At 41.4% G+C, this 16,478-nt stretch overlaps 1 protein-coding gene across 3 annotated transcripts in view; it reads right to left on the bottom strand.

Moving 5' to 3' along the window:
* VPS13B (vacuolar protein sorting 13 homolog B) overlaps positions 1-11,794 on the bottom strand; it is a 472,964-nt gene extending 461,170 nt beyond the window's left edge. For all 3 annotated transcript variants that reach the window (XM_089517705.1, XM_089517703.1, XM_089517704.1), the window contains exons 1-2: positions 11,647-11,794; positions 8,620-8,786 (exon numbers count right to left, since the gene is read on the bottom strand). In XM_089517705.1, the coding sequence (XP_089373831.1) occupies positions 8,620-8,766 (147 nt within the window). In that variant the 5' untranslated portion in view covers positions 8,767-8,786; positions 11,647-11,794. The remainder of the gene's footprint in view (positions 1-8,619; positions 8,787-11,646) is intronic.
* Positions 11,795-16,478: the final 4,684 nt, after the last annotated feature.

Genomic DNA, 16,478 nt, shown 5'->3' with positions numbered 1-16,478 from the left:
AGTCCATGATTTACAGAATATATGAATTGTGTAGTCAAAGTTCTCTGCTGCATTTTTAAAACAACTGGCTCTTGGGCTAGAAAGAAAAACTTGGAGCCACAAATATCATCTCATGAAGTTGTGTGTGTTAATGTGTGTTACAATATGTTGGTTCTGCATGCATTTCAACCGCCACTACCAGGGCATGGCCAGATATCTGAAAAAGTATCAGGCAGCGTAAGAGAGTAGAAATAAGAAGAAATGCAAGTAAATGAACATAAAGCATAACCACGTCTTGCACAGTTATTTCTATGGTCAATATCAAACAACACACAATTATATACAAGAGCAAACTATTGCAATCTTCAGGAGTATCATCAACATGCATTGATAAAGTTGTATTTCATACACACACTCTACAGTCATGTGCAGGCATTTATGCTTGAAGAAAGTACAACTGTATTCTGTATTCTAACTCATCAGTGACTAGTAAAACCCTATTTCACTGAATAAAGATCAAACAGGGATTTCAGAAAATCATTAGGCTGAAAGGTTTAACATAAACCTTCAGGGTAAATTCTAGAGCTAGAAAACTGATCCTGAGAGTACCTCCAAATACACAACTGTATTTACCAAGGGCAACCTGAACAGGTAATTTACAAAAGACACTTTTGAAAAATTTGCTGTGATCCAGTATTCCATCTGCAGTCTACTTATACATACATTCAAACATACACACACAATTTTGTTGTTGTTGATGAAATGAATTAGGGAGATAGGAGAGTATCATATATTTTACAGATATATAAGTAGTTGTACACTATTTTATGCCCAGGATGGTTTGTAACATGTTCTGGGAATAAAATACTGTTCAAAAACACTGAAATTCTGGACCATACCAACAACTACCATGTCAGGATACATAGGAAAGCCACTGAAATCCACAAACACCTGGACAATTTCAACAGGAAAGAGGAAACCCTTAAAGTAAACAAGGTTTGGCGACCAGTCCTGAAAGATAGCAAGATAAAGACTCAACAAATGCAAATGAGAAATCTCCCAGGGCCTGGGGTTTCCCAGCAGACAATGAGCACTAATCAAGCAGACACTAATCCTCCTTTGCAGACCCTCCCACCCTGAGGCCTGCTATTAGCAACAGAAAAATCCACATGCAAATCACTCCTGCCTTCCCAGGTCACACAATATACATATACCCACTCCTTTCCAGATGAGCATTCTCTGATGTTGCCAGCCACAGATGCTGGCGAAACGTCAGGAAGAAACTCTTCTTGAACATGGCCACATAGCCTGAAAAACCCACAAAAAACTATGGATGCCATCCACGAAAGCCTTCGACTTCACATTACAGTTCTATGCTTTTTGAATGTGTTGTAGGTACCTCGTGAGGCAAACTAAATCACTTTTCCCCATGCCCTCTGTCCTTTGCATGCTCAGGAAGGATTTCTAGTGGTAGTTGCTGTTACTTTGCCTGTTGTAGGCAGGCAAACACAACTAGAGTAAGATTGGCTGAAAAAATCCCTTTCTTTCCCTCATCAAGCTTTATTGCACTGTTTACTTCAGACACACTGCTGCAACCCAGTAACTGAAAGTCTGTATTCTCCAGGCCTTCACCACCCTGCCAATGCCATTTTAAAACATCTTCCACAAAGACAAAGGACAAGAAGGAAAAGAAATGCGGCTGGGTGGGCAGGAAAAGTGTTGTAAACAGTAGCTTCTTTGTCAGAAGCTTTGTTAACTGAGGTATGCCTGTATGGGGAAAGAGAGCACATCAAAATACTGAATTCAAATCAGCATCAAAGCTGAAATCAGAGGACTGAAAAGTAAACTGAACATCCATGGCGTGTGTGTTTGTGTTACCCATAGCACAGCATCAGGGACGTAGCCAAGGGGGGGGGGGTTTCTTGGGGTCCAGACCCCCCCCTTCCATTAGAAAAATGAATGGTGTGTGCTGCTGCGCTGCCGCACCCAAGCCTCATTATAATGGTGGCACTTAGTCTGGACCCCCCCCCCTTCCTAAAATCCTAGCTACGTCCCTGACAGCATGTTATACAAAAATGCTATTATGAAGTCTGACTAACAGCCAGTTCACCTTCCAATAGTGTTAAGAAAGAATTAGTAATCGTAGTAAGAAGGGCTTTCCGCCAAAACAGAAAAGGGTAAGATACTGGTTTTCATCATGTGCAAAGATTCAAGCACTCAGGCCATATTTTAACTTGGGGGGGGGGGGGACTGAAGCATGGACCATGACCCTAGGAACTATGTACAGTAACCCCTCTGTTTGCATGGGGGATCTGTTCCAGACCTTCCCTGCAAAAACAGAAAATTGCTGGTATTAAAGACCATTGGCTGGAATGGCGGCACGTGCCCCATTTGGTCCCCCTCCATTTGCTGCCCACAAATGGGCAAGGGATGCAGATTCAAAGTCTGTGAAAACGGAGGGACAGCTGTAATTAACCCAGATCCCTACCAAACTCTTCCAGCCTCTACTCCCTCCCCCTCCCCAAATGGAGGGTGAATGCAAAACTGGTTCACAGCAACACATGAAACCCTCTAGGAGTAGTGAATACCTTCAAAATACTCACTGTGTATGTTTTGTGTGGCTCCTAATACTTTCTTACTTATAGTGACCTGTCATAGGCTTTTCTTGACAAGATTTGTTCAGACAGGATTTGCTATTGCCTTCCTCTGAGATTTGGAAAGTGTGAGTTTCCAATGGTTACCTAGGCAGTTCCCATAGCTGAGCAAAGATTTGCGCCCTGGTCTCTCAGAATCATAGTCCAACACTCAAAACACTACTTCACGCTAGCTCTTAAAACATGTTCCCACCCACCCCAAAAAATAATAAAATTGGCCATAAACAGAAATTGTAAATTTCTTCTGGGTTTATTTTCAGCCACTCATTAGCCAGTTTGGGGGTGATGCAGAAAAACTGTCCCCTGCACTCTATGGTACCCATTTTTCTGTTTACTAAATCTAGAATTAATATTCCATTGGTGCTAAAAGCTAAATCAAAGATTCACATTTCAAACAGACCTGCACAATGAAGAATGCCAAATTTATTTTACATATCATAATGAAATAATTGATAAGCCTACTCAGCCTGGGAGTTAGTCTCAATCAAGTCAACAGTATGTAATTCTGCGCAGACATGTATAGGATGGTACAGTTAACCACACATATGGAAACTGATTTCTTTTCAAAGCTTGGCAGATAAATAAAGGCACAGCTATTTGTCAAAGTGATAGGCAGAAATGTCATTCAATGTCATAAAATAAACTTTACCTGTATAAGTTGTATGTTTTAATTGATTTTTGTTATTTTAACTGTATGTTTTAAATTGGTTTTAATGTTATTAATAGTTTAATGCCCTTTCAGTGTCAACCTTTTTTATGCTTTGCATGTACGTTTTGTATGTTGTATTTGTATTTAATTTGTAAGACACCTTAAGTCCTGGTTCTGGGGAAATGGTGGATGCGATGATGATGATGATGATGACGACGACGACAACGACAAACATGAAGGATTATTCAAAGAAAAGTGCATTTTTCCTTTAAAGGCAAGGAAGTTACAACACACTGGTTTTGTATCTTACAAAATATCTCAAAATATTAGAAATGCATTCAGTTCAGCAAAGTATTTTGGAAACTCTGGCATTCATTCTGCTCATGTCATTTTAAAGCATTTATGGTAGAATGCAGAACACGTTCTTTGTAAAGCTGCCTCCTCCTCACCCCCTACACATCATATGGCAAGCCACTTCTGAAACTGAGCAGAGATTCAAAGTCATACTAATGACATAGCTCAGCTGGAACTCTTTGGAACCTGACTTAGGCATAGTTGTAATGACTATGAAATTTAATCAACAAAATAAGGCACAGATTTTCAGCTATTAACCCCTTTATTTCCATTTCAAATCATATCTTTCTCAAATTTGAATCCCATGGAATATGGGGTAAATATATGTACAGAGTCATAGTAAGTGGATACAGATGCAGAAAAAGTATTCCCAGGCATGTTTTGCATTTGAAAGTAGTGCTTTTTAAGCTATTTGATATCATAGTCAGCAGGGTTCCTCCCCATGTACCAGGGACTGGTACTATGTTTATGCCCATTGGCTGTTGTTTCCTTTCCCGGAAACTCACTAGGGACTGGCAGCCAATGTCTTCACAAATCATCACTTTGAGTAACACTGTTCTGAAGGACAAGACATTTTCTTGCAGCCTGAGCCTACACACAGTTACTTAGAAACAATTTTCACTGTTCCATGAGGCCCAAGTGCACACAGAACTGCAGTGTCAGGCTGCATCTGCACAGCAGAATTAATGCAGTTCGACACAGCATTAACTGTCATGACTCCAAGCTATGCAAACCTGGGATATGTGGTTTGTTGTGGCACCAAAGCCCTCTGAAAGAGAATGCTAATTATCTCCAATAATTCCATGGCATTGAGCCAGGGCAGTTAAAGCAATCTCGAACTACATTATTTCTGCAGTGCAGAAGCAGCCTCAGTGGAGAAAAGAAACACAAACCAAGGGAGAAGACAGGGAAAAGGGAAAGCACACCTCAAAAAGCACTGAGGAGGAGAATAATCTGTGGGGAACACATACTCCCTCACAAAATTCTTCTTCTTCTTCATCATCATCATCACCACCACCACCACCACCCTCCCTCTCTCCATGATAACTGTCATCCTTCAGCCTGCGAGGGAGTGAACAGGCAGGCCCAGCTCGATCAGGGCTAGCCTGAAGAAGCAGAGCCCTCCCTCCAGTCCATCTGCCTTAGTCCAGGCCTCAGAGGGAGAGAATAACCACTGGACATCATCCCTTTTCCCACCACCATTCCCGTCTCCTTTTGTGTCGTGTCTTTTAGATTGTAAGCCTGAGGGCAGGGAGCCGTCTAATTAAAATAATAATTGTAAGCCACTCTGATAGTCATTAGGGCTGAAGGGTGGGGTATAAATATAATAAATAAATAAATAAATAAATACTACTGCTACTACTATTTCTACCCTGCCTTTTTCCCAGTTTGAAACATAAAGTGACTTACAAGTTTAAAACACATTGTTAAAAATTCACAAAACACAAAAGGTAAATCAAGATTAAACAATTAAAGAATATTAAAACCAGATTAAAACATATATTACACACATACACACCAGCACAACAATAAGTAGGATTCAGCATATCTGGGGTCTGAACACGACCATGTTCTTCACCTCCTTGTTAACCCACTTTCTTTATTGATTACTCTTCACAGCAGCAGCAAGAAGTGATACAGCACACATGTCTGCAGTAGCTGTAGAGCTGGGTTTTCAAAATACATGCCCTTTCCTTGGATTGCAACCTGATAACTTTGCCACTCAGGAACCATCAAAGCATCAAGTGATTGGCTGAATTAGTTCAGTCATATATGTATAGCAATCTTAAAACAGGGCTGCATTGTTTACATGCTATAGAATTCAGAAATGCAAGCTACATGGTCACTTCTATGGAAAAGAAGGTTTGTAGGGATACATTTAGAACTATTAAGTGCAAGCTGAAATTTGCTTATTCAATAATTTGCCCTCCTTACAAGATTCCAAATGCATATTTGTTCTTGGGCCACAGGGGGTTGTTGGCATCACAGGTGAGTGGAACAAGTGGTGTTCCCGCCCCCGGTGTCACCGGCTGTGGGAGTGGGCTTCTAGGCATGGGTGAGGGAAGGAAGGAAGGAAGGAAGGAAGGAAGGAAGGGGAAGAGGGGAGGGGAGGCGAGGGACTTTTGTTTCCAATGGCGGTGCGGGTGCGCACACACCATCATTGGGGACTACTTCTTGGACCCTCCAGATTATCCAACATTTTCGGTTATCTGACTATCAGCCAGCCCGTTTATGTCAGATAATAGGGACTCTACTGTATATTCATTCTCCTCAAGAAAAACCAATAAGAAAAGGAAATAAATAATTGCATCTTGTGTATATGGGACATATTTTCTAGAGAGACTCTGAGAATGTACAGTAGAAATTGAATAAATTGCCTGTCAAAATAGTCTCCATCTAATAACCCCTACAGGCAGCTCTACTGTGAGGAATAACCAACATAAAACTTTCTTCATCTGGACAAATTGCCACAGTAAAATCTACATTTTGTCTTAGAGGACTAAACATTCCTAATCTTTTTGTTTACCGGAATAATGTATGTATCTGTATATAGGAAAAGGGATTCCACATAAACATTAGGATGAACTTCCTAAGAGTAAGAGCTGTTCCACAGTGGAACACACTCCCTCAGAGAGTAGTGGAGTTGCCTTCTTTCTACGATTTAAACAGAAGATGGATGGCCATCTGTTGAATGCTTTCATTGTGTGTTCCTGCATGGCAGAGGATTGGACTGGATGGTCCTTGAGGTCTCTTCCAACTCTGTGATTCTGTTCTATTCAGTTCTATGACTCTATCTGTTTCATTTTCCAAAAGAAAATGTGCATGTATTTTACTGACTACAGCAAAGTTATGGAATGTTCTCAAATAAATGATAGCCTTTGTGGCTGAAGAGCGGGGTATAAATACAGTGTGCCCGCATCATACGTGGGCGCATTATACACTGCTTTCAGAATATGCTGAAAGCAGTGCCACATGCCGCCATGAACACAAGCCCCATTACTTGTACTGGGGCTCGAGCATACACATTTTTTGTTTTACAAGGGGGGGTGGGTCCGGAACGGATCCCTCGCGTAAAACAAGGGTGCACTGTACTTCAAATAAAAGAAATGGAAGTACCACTAAATTTGATTGTCCTGATGAAAAATCTGTACTTAGAACAAGGACAAGAGGCTGTCATCAGAACTCAAGTAGACCACAAGTCGAACATGAGTCAACAGTGCGACGCAGCAGCTAAAAAGGCCAATGCAATTTTAGGCTGCATAAATAAAAGTATAGTGTCTAGATCAAGGAAAGTAATAGTGCCCCACCTGGACTATTGTGTCCAGTTCTGGGCACCACAATTTAAAAAGGATGAAGAGAAACTGGAGCATGTTCAAAGGAGAACGACTAAAAAGGTGAAGGGTCTGGAAGCCATGCCCTATGAGGAATGACTTAGGGAGCTGGGGATGTTTAGCTTGGAGAAGAGAAGGTTAAGAGGTTATATGATAGCCCTCTTTAAATATTTGAAGGGATGTCATATTGAGGAGGGAGCAAGCTTATTTTCTGCTGCTCCAGAGAACAGGACCTGGAACAATGGATGCAAGCTACAGGAAAAGAAATTCCACCTCAACATTAGGAAGAACTTCCTGACAGTAAGAGCTGTCTGACAGTGGAACACACTCCCTCGGAGTGTAGTGGAATCGCCCTCCTTTGAGGTCTTGAAACAGAGGCTGGATGGCCATTGTCAGGGATGCTTTGATTTGGATTTCCTGCATGGCAGGGGGTTTGACTGGATGGCCCTTGCAGTGTCTTCCAACTCTATTATTCTATGGTTCTATGATTCTCGATAAGGAAAAACAGAATGTTTCCTAATCAGCAAGGGGGCCAGGCAAGGCTGCATACTATCACCCTATTTATTCAACCTGTATATAGAAAATATCATATGAAGAGCAGGCTTAGACTCAGACACAAGAGGAAAGAAGATGAGAGGAAGGAACATTGACAACCTAAGGTAATCAGACAACACAGTACTACTAGAAGGCCATCAGAGAAGACCTGGGGCAAATACTGAAGACGGTCAAGGAGGAAAGTGCCAAGGCAGACTTACTGTTGAATATTAAAATAATAATAATAATGACCAAGAAATCATCCTAGATAACAAGAAAATTGAAATAGTCAAAGAGTTCTCATACTATGGATAAAACATTGATCAGGGATGGAGACTGCAGTCAAGAAATTAGAAAAAGACTGGGGCTGGGAAGAGCAGGTAAGAAAGAACTGCACAAGATCCTAAACTGTAAAGATATAACTCTGAACACTAAAGTAAGGATAGTCCAAGCCATCATGTGCCCCATCGCCATGTACAGATGTGAGAGCTGATAGTGAAGAAAGCCAACAGAAAGAAAACCTATTTGAGACCGGGTGCTGAAAGAGAGTGCTAAGGATACAGTGGATGGCCCAGAGAACAAACAAATGGTTCTAGGACAGTGGTACTCCAACCACATCATCAGAAGGCTTGAATTATTGGAAAAGACAGTAATACTAGGAAAGGTAGAGGGGAATAGAAAGTGAGGGAGACCATATGCTAGATGGCTGGAATCAATCAGAAAGGCCACAGGCCTGGGCCTGCAGGAGTCAAGCAGAGCAGTGGAGGACAGGGGGGTCTTGCAGGTCTCATCCACAGGGTTGCCATAAGTCAAGGAAAACTCAAGGGCAATTAGCAACAACAGCAAACTGTACTACACCAGTTCTGACTTCCAACACTCCACAATGGAGAAATATACACACCTTTCAGACATCTATGTGATTATCTACCTGACAATAGCAGTTAATTGAGTGGGGGAAAAATACATATCCCCAAAGTAAGGCATCATCCCAAATTCACGTTATTCTGTTCCAAGCATGCTGGCCTTTATTGTGGTAATGTTCACAGAGAGTAATAAACCTACATTGAAATTTAATTTTATTTAATTCAAGGACAAAATAGCAAGAATGAGAACATACCTGTTCAAGTACATCAAGCTTCAGTTCAAGTTTGCTAAGAACCACATCTCCTCCCCAGAGTGACAGCTGTAGATCCGAAGGCTTCAAGTTCTTAATGTAGCGATTCACATAGCTCATTAGAATAGGAGTCACATATGACTCCAGCATGGTGCCTTTGATGATAGAACCTAAAAGAGACACATATATCTTCTTAGTATGCCCAATACACAGTTTAGAACACACCTAATACTACTGTTGACAAGGAATCTAAATCACATCTGTTAGAGTTAAACACCAACACTCATACATGTTAACCTACAAGTCTAACAGTGCAATAATATATATGTCTATTGAGCCATCTCTCCTAGTTCAGTGATGATTTTTCCCAAAAAAACAGCTGTAGCTCTATAGCCTTGGTCACTCAGAGCCCAAACAGACGGGAGAAATAAGCCCGCTTCTGGGTGTCACTGGTGCATGGTGTTTAGACACTGCATGCTTCGATGATGCCAGGAAGCCAGCTTGAAGCCACCCAGCTGCCCATGATGCATGTGTTTACACACCACTGGAGTGTCATGAAGCCCCACCACGTGGCCATGGCAGGGCTGGCAAAGCTGTCCTTTTCCCAGTTGAAAAAGGAGTGGATCTTATCCGCTCCTTTTTCAGCGGGGTTGAAGGCATACTGGGGCTGCGACATGTGCTTGCTGTGGCCCCAATCCGTATTCAGAAGGGGCGGTTTCAAGCTACCCCTTCTTGGCAATCGGTTTCTCCCCTAAATCCAAACTTTATCTATCTAATAGCTTTCAGCGAGAATGAACAAAACTGGGCTGCAATAGAATTGGTAACATTAAACTTGGTTTGATCCAGCGTTTCTCAAATAGTGGGGCGGGCCCCCCAGGGGGGGCGCGAGGCTCCGTAAAGGGGGGCGCGAAACTCTGTTATGCAGAGGTGTACTTTTAACAATTTTATAGACAAATGATACTATTTACAGTCGCGCGGGGGGCGCGAAATGTTTTCTTCTTCCTAGGGGGGGCATGACAGAAAATAATTGAGAAGCACTGGTTTGATTTAATACTGCTTTCAGAGGATTGAATTTCAGAGGATTGATTGCAGAGCCCTCCATCTGCCATGGTCCAGGCTTCAAAGAGAGAGAGAGAGAAGAACCAATGGACTTTCCCCCTTCCCTTCTCCTTTTTGTGTCATGTCTTTTTATATTGTAAGTTTGAGGGCAAGTAAACGTCTAATTAACTTTCTGTAAGAGTCTGTAAGGCTTCTGAGAGCCTTTTTGGCTGAAGAGCGGAACGTAAATACAGCAAATAAATAAATAAATAAATAAATAAATAATTTTAGTATTCTCAGTTAACCGGTTTAAACCACAACCTGTTAAGTAGTGATCCCACAGTTATGCATTAACTGTAAAGCATAACCTATTATCTATTTATATATTGAACAAAATAATAGTTTGGCGATGCCCATAAGTAAAAACATGCAGTCAGCTATCTATTTAAGCTTTCTCCTTTGACAACATGCAGTAGGTTGCAACAGATCTGGGGCCAAAGGTTGAACACTATTTATATTTCTGTTATGATGGCATGATATATCTGCACCAATTACTCCTAAGCCTGTGCCAGAACAAGTATTCATCTGGAGGCAACATGAGAGTGGGCCTTGTCAGTGGTCACTCCTAGGCTTTTAGACTCCCTTCCACAGGAGGCTAGATCATTTTATGGTAGTTCTTGTACTCCCCTCGCCCCCATTAAGTTTGTAAATACCTTTTTTTAATTTAAATTCAGTGCTCAGGTTTAATAAATGCTTTATGTAATTCACTGTTTTATAACAAGATAACTATCAGTGATACCTTTATTGACCAAGTGAAATGCACAATATACTTGTTGCAAGCTTTCAAAGCTCCATGGGCTTCTTTATCAGGCAAGATGTTACAAACCAAACAGGAGAAGAAGAAAAAACAACAGGAGATGTTAGTCAGATGTCTACATGTTTCAGTGCTTAGTAAAAATGCTGGGGATGATATCGTCTGCAGGCATCTGACTAACATCTCCAATTGTTTTCCCCCTCTTGTTTGGTTTGTAACATCTTGCCTGATAAAGAAGCCCATGGAGCTTTGAAAGCTTGCAACAAGTATATTGTGCATTTCGGTTGGCCAGTAAAGGTATCACTGATGGATTTTTGTTTGTATTTGTTAAATGGACCACACTGCTACCCTGCAACATCATAACTGGTTAGTTTTATGCAATATGTTGACTTAACTCAGACTGTAATGTACCTTGGGGGTTACACTGAGAAAAGAGTGGGACAAAAGAGAAATAAATAAATAAAAACATTCAGTACCATTCTGTAACACACATAATCTCACTACCTTGGCATGATAGCCATGCTCAAATATTTGAAGGGATCAATACATAGAGAGATCTTGCAGCACGTTTAAGACTGACTGAAAGAAACTAGCAGCATGAGCTTCCGTAGACTTCAGTCTACTCCCTCAGGTGTATCTGAAGATTGTTGTCATATTGAGGATGGAGTAAGTGTGTTTTCCACTGCTCCGGAGGCTAGAGCCACAGGCTGAAACTACAGGGAAAAGTGATTTTGCCCAAAGATTAGGAAGAACTTCCTGACAGTGAACTGTAGTTTTGTGAGACATTTAGCCTTCTGTCAGAGATAGCTCTGGAGCCACAACAATAATTCCCAGGATTCCCTAGCACTGAGCCAGGGCAGTTAAAGCGGTCTCAAACTGGGTTATTCCTACAGTGAGTTTTGGACCATTATTAGGACAAAGCAGTTAGACCTACTTTATTCCTCTACCAAGCACGAGCTTCCATAGACTAAAGCAGTGTCCCTACTGTGGCCCTTTAAGAGATTTTGGACTTCATCTCCCAGAAGCCTCAGCCACGTTGGCCAATAGCCTGGGATTCTGGGAGATGTAGTCCAAAATCCCTTACAGGCTTAAAGGGAACAATTTGGGGGGCACTGTTTTGGACCTTCTTCTGCCAAAGTGCCATACGTATGTCTCGCACCGTCTCTTTCCCTCCTCACCTGCCGCTCCTTGGTCCAAGGCAGCCGCCAAAGAGGCTCATCAAGCCCTGGGTCACTCCTCTGAAGGCTTCGCCATCCTCAGCCTCTAAGACACTTCCGGGTTCTGTCCCAGGACGACTGGTGTCTCGGCGTAAATATTCCCCCTTTGGCGTCGTCGGACGTGTTTGAATATGACACTTCCGGCGGAAGTCTTGTTAAAGCGAGTCTCCCTCGGGGAAAGTGGGCGTGGCTAAGGGGAAGGGGAGGAGCCAGCGGTCAGAGTCGACCGTGTGATTCGGAGGAGATTCCAACTGGGGAGGGGGCGGGGCTACGGGGAAGGGGGAGGAGCCAACGGCTCAGAGTCGACGGGTAGTCGACTCTGAGCCGTTGGCTCCTCCCCCTTCCCGTAGCCCCGCCCCTCCCCAGTTGGAATCTCCTCAGAATCACTTTCATAATCCCCTTTGACGCCATTTTAACTGCCTCTGGCTCAGTGCACTAGGGAATCCTGGGAACTGTTGTAGCTTATTGTTGTAGCACCAGAGCTCATAGACAGAAGTATGAGAGAAACATGTATACCTACAGTTCCCTAAGATCCAAAACAGTGGTCCCCAAAATGTACTCTTTTAATGGATTTTGTTTTTTTGGACTCCAGCTCCCAGAATCCCAGGTTATTGGCCCACATGGCTGAGGCTTCTGGGAGATGAAGTCCACAAGCTCTTCTTAAAGGGCACATAGTTTGAGTGCCACGGGTCTAAAAATAATCCCCTTTGACACCACTTTAACTGCCATGGCTCAGTGCTAGGGAATTCTAGGAGCTGTAGTTTGTAATTCTGGGAATGGCAGAATTCTGGGAGTTGCAGATCCTCAAGTGTAAAGGTATATTGTTGGATACCAAGATTAGGGTTGTCCATGCATTCCTGTTTCCCATTTCTATGTTATGGATGTGAAAACTGGACCGTGAATAAAGTGGGAAGAAAGTCAACAAACTACAATCCCCAGAATCCCACAGCAGGGAGCCATGGCAGTTGAAAGTGGTGTTAAAGTGGGTTATTTCTGCAGTGCAGATGCAGCCTTTGTCAGGGCGGATTAGATTAGATTTGAGGGATCTTTGTTGTTCTTTGCCTTCAAGTCTTTTTAAGTTTACTGCCACCCTTAGGCAAGGTGACCAGATGTCAAAACCACTAAGGAGGACAATTATTATTATTTATTGCTGTTATTATCAACATCACCCTTTCTATGTTGCTGCTGCTGTTGTTGTTGTTATTTTGAAGTGGTTATTTCTTACCCACTTGTCCCTATGGATGGAGGCAGGGAACAACAACAATTAGACACACAACTGTCACATCCACATTGCAGAAATAATCCAGTTTGACACCACTTTAACTGCCATTTCTCAGTGCTATGGGATTCTGGGAACTGTAGTTTGCAATTCTGGGAAACTACAGTTCCCAGAATTCCATAGCCTTGAGCCAGAGCAGTTAAAGCAGTACAAAACCAGATTATTTCTTCAGTGTGGACACAGCATCAGAAGGATCCATCCTGTCCCCCTATTTGCAGTGAGTATAGACCGCCAAGTTGACACATTTATCAAAGGTGAACAGCAAATGTGGTATTACTCAATGGGCTTCTTTGTCATGCTCAAAATGGAGGACATTTTAGAATTTCTCCTGGACAGAAGGTTAAAATGTAGGACAACAGCAGAAAACAAAGACAATGTCAAGCTAATAATAAAGCATAGCCTCTTGTATTGTGGTTTGATGGGGGGGAATATTCCGCAGATTATTCTCTGTTGATTCATTGGCAAAATAATATAAAATGGATAGTTACTATTGAGCAAACGCCTTCTGTTTCTCAATATTAAGACCAAATTTGTGGCCAAATAACTAGCTGTCAATAGTGAGTTCCTTCTTATATAAGGACATTTGCCAAGTTTCCAAAGCTCCTGGGTCCTGCATCCTTTAGATGAGATACATTTCATCTGAACACCTCATGAGTGAATACCTCAAAAACCAAGAAAGCATCCATCAAAGTGTCTCTTCCTTGTTATAGTACATGATATACAAGCATAAGTACTAGATGTATCTAGTTTTTAAAGAAATGCTCCATGATTTATTATAACCCCCAGGTCTTTTCAAAAGAGTGCTCTTTTTTCCTCTCTCCAAAAAGAAAACAACTCACAAACGAACACCCTGGTTTCAATTATTTACATTCTCAAATGTAGACATTCAGGCAAAGATGTGAACTGCAAATGGGACTGGCCATTCGTTGTAGCATTACATATTCTATTTGTTTTAAACACGTCGTGTTATTGCAGGATGAACCTTCAAAACTATTTTTGTGAATCCATTTGTTTCTATAGAGTAACAAATAAATGTGGGTAGTAGATCTCTACTGAAATACAGTGCTGTGTATCTGGTAATCTCAGATTTAAGGTTGTTTTAAATTTATAACTTTTTAAAATGTTGCTTTTGTGTAAACATTTCCTCTGAGAATGTTGTAAAAGTTCCTAGTCACATATAGGTTTGTATCTCAAAGCAGGGAAGAGGAGGAATGTTTCCAATGGTCACAAACTGGACTACTGTCACCAGATACTTGCTGACCAACTTGCTACCTGAACAGTCTGAAACCATGGTGTTTATCACACGGAGGTTTTTGCAGCTCAGATCCAGGGTGACTCCTGGTTCAGCTATGCGAATTCACCTTATAACGTGAGTGTTTTATCACACCTGCTTGCCCTTCCGTTGCCCTTCCGAATCGAGGGGGAATCGAATCCAAGGCAAGTCACGTGATGTGGATTCACACAAAGCTGAGTGAGTGCAAATTGTATTACCACACCGGTGCATACTATGTGGATTCAACGATTCGAATCGGCACCCTTGCGCAGGCTCAGTGGGGGTCTGAACACATCGTGACCTTGTATGTTTCTGGGGTGAAGAGGGGTGCAAGTTCTTGTTCCCTGGTTCGCGTAATTGCGTGATTGCATGAATATTTGCCTCGTGAATATTTCTGTGTCTTCATCCCCTTTTTTATTTTCCCTTTCATTTCAGCAATTTCAACACACAGATAGATAGATAGATAGATAGATAGATAGATAGATAGATAGATAGACAGACAGACATATCTGTATATTCACATTCACACACATATATATTCCAAAAAAATGAGTTACCCTGAAAGTTGCCCTGAAAGTGAAAGGACCACCAAAAGGAAATGGGGGTAAATTGCAGCACTGCATCATGGGAAATTTGAAACCCGGGGGGGGGGGGTTGCAGTGATGTATGAGAGCAGAAGCAAAGTTGCATTCCACACCAGACCAATTTGAAGTGAAATCGATGTGAGCTTGAAAGCGAATTCTGTGAATTCACTTTTTTCCGAATTCATCAAAATGATGAGTCACTTTGGATTCACTGCGGAAGTGCCAAGGAAGGAGTGCCCATAGAAAGGAATCGCGTCTGATAAAACATTCAAGTTATAACGTGAACTGGCATCGTTGGACCCACAGTCGGATCTGAATTGCAAAAACCTCCATGTGATAAGGCTCCATGTTGTTATTTGATGTTGTCAAATTTTTCAGTCTACTCACAGCTTGGAAGTAATGAATATAAGCAACACAAAGCAAAGCAGCCTGCAGTGTTTTGCTTTTCTTAGTAATGGGGACAAAAACTTATTTAATGACTAGAAAATTGTGGGCACTTTATAAATAATAACAGCAGCAACCCAGACATTATGGGAAGCATACTGGTAAAGTGGATCAGGTTCAAAATAAGAATTAAGACATGTCTGGAACTCTCATTCTTGTTTTCTTCATACTATTTATGCCAGGGATGGGCAACTGTGATGGGGCTAAAATTGACCCTACAAATAAACTAGAGCACTTTAAAATCAGCCAGACCTAAACAATAAATCAGAAGTGGAAGTGACCAAAGGTTAGTTCTGATTTAAATTTCTGTTTGGGGAGATGACATTGTTTACAAATTTGGGTCTTTCAGAGCAACAGTTGACATCTTGGGGTGAAATTTCACACCTAAAATTTTCAAATTTGGGGTGCAACAGCATTTGGGTATTATAGGGGCTTGGGAGCCACAAAAAATAATTTGGAGTCATGGGCCATACTTTCAATATCATGCATTTGAAATAATTTTTATTCAGTATAAACAGATTATTTGAAAACCTATACTAAACAGCAAAATAAAATTTTCTGAGTCATGATCAGTGAGTCTGTATAAATGGCAAAAAAGGAAAGACACAATGAGTTCTATCCATAGTTATATTGGCAGACTTTTCTCCCCACACACATAAAACATGAAGCTCAGAACTAGGCACAAATAATGTGCTATGGGTAATTAATTCAATTTCAATAACTGAAGTATTAACTACTTTGCAGTGTAACTAACTGGGTTAGTCGCTTTTATAGTAACAGGGCATAGTCTCACGAGGGGCCAAAACACATTGCAGAAATAACCCAGTTTAAAGCCATTTAAGTGCTGGCGAATCCTGGGAATTGTAGTTTTTGGTGGCACCAGAGCTCTCTGATAGAGAAGGCTAAATATCTCACAGAACTACAATTCCCAGGATTCCCTAGCATTGAGCCAGGGCAGTTAAAGTAGTCTCAAACTGGATTATTCCTGCAGTGTGTTTGGGCCCTATGTAAGTGTGTTTTGTATCACAGACCAGCACTTATAGCATTCTGACTTTTATAAAAAGTAATTACAAGTGACTAGTTATTGTTGGATGACAAGGATTGATATACAGTAGTTACTTTTAATTTGTAGCTATCATAGTAACTAAATACATTGTGGGTGCCTTAGAATGTAATTGTAACTAATTAATTTTTAAAGTAACATTTTAGTTTT

The sequence above is a fragment of the Sceloporus occidentalis genome, unplaced genomic scaffold, assembly GCF_023333645.1.
Source record: "Sceloporus occidentalis isolate IW3139 unplaced genomic scaffold, rSceOcc1.0.p SCAF_3, whole genome shotgun sequence".
Taxonomy (NCBI): Eukaryota; Metazoa; Chordata; class Lepidosauria; order Squamata; family Phrynosomatidae; genus Sceloporus; species Sceloporus occidentalis.
The sequence above is the reverse complement of the archived record's forward strand: the minus strand, read 5'-3'. Positions and strand labels throughout refer to the sequence as shown.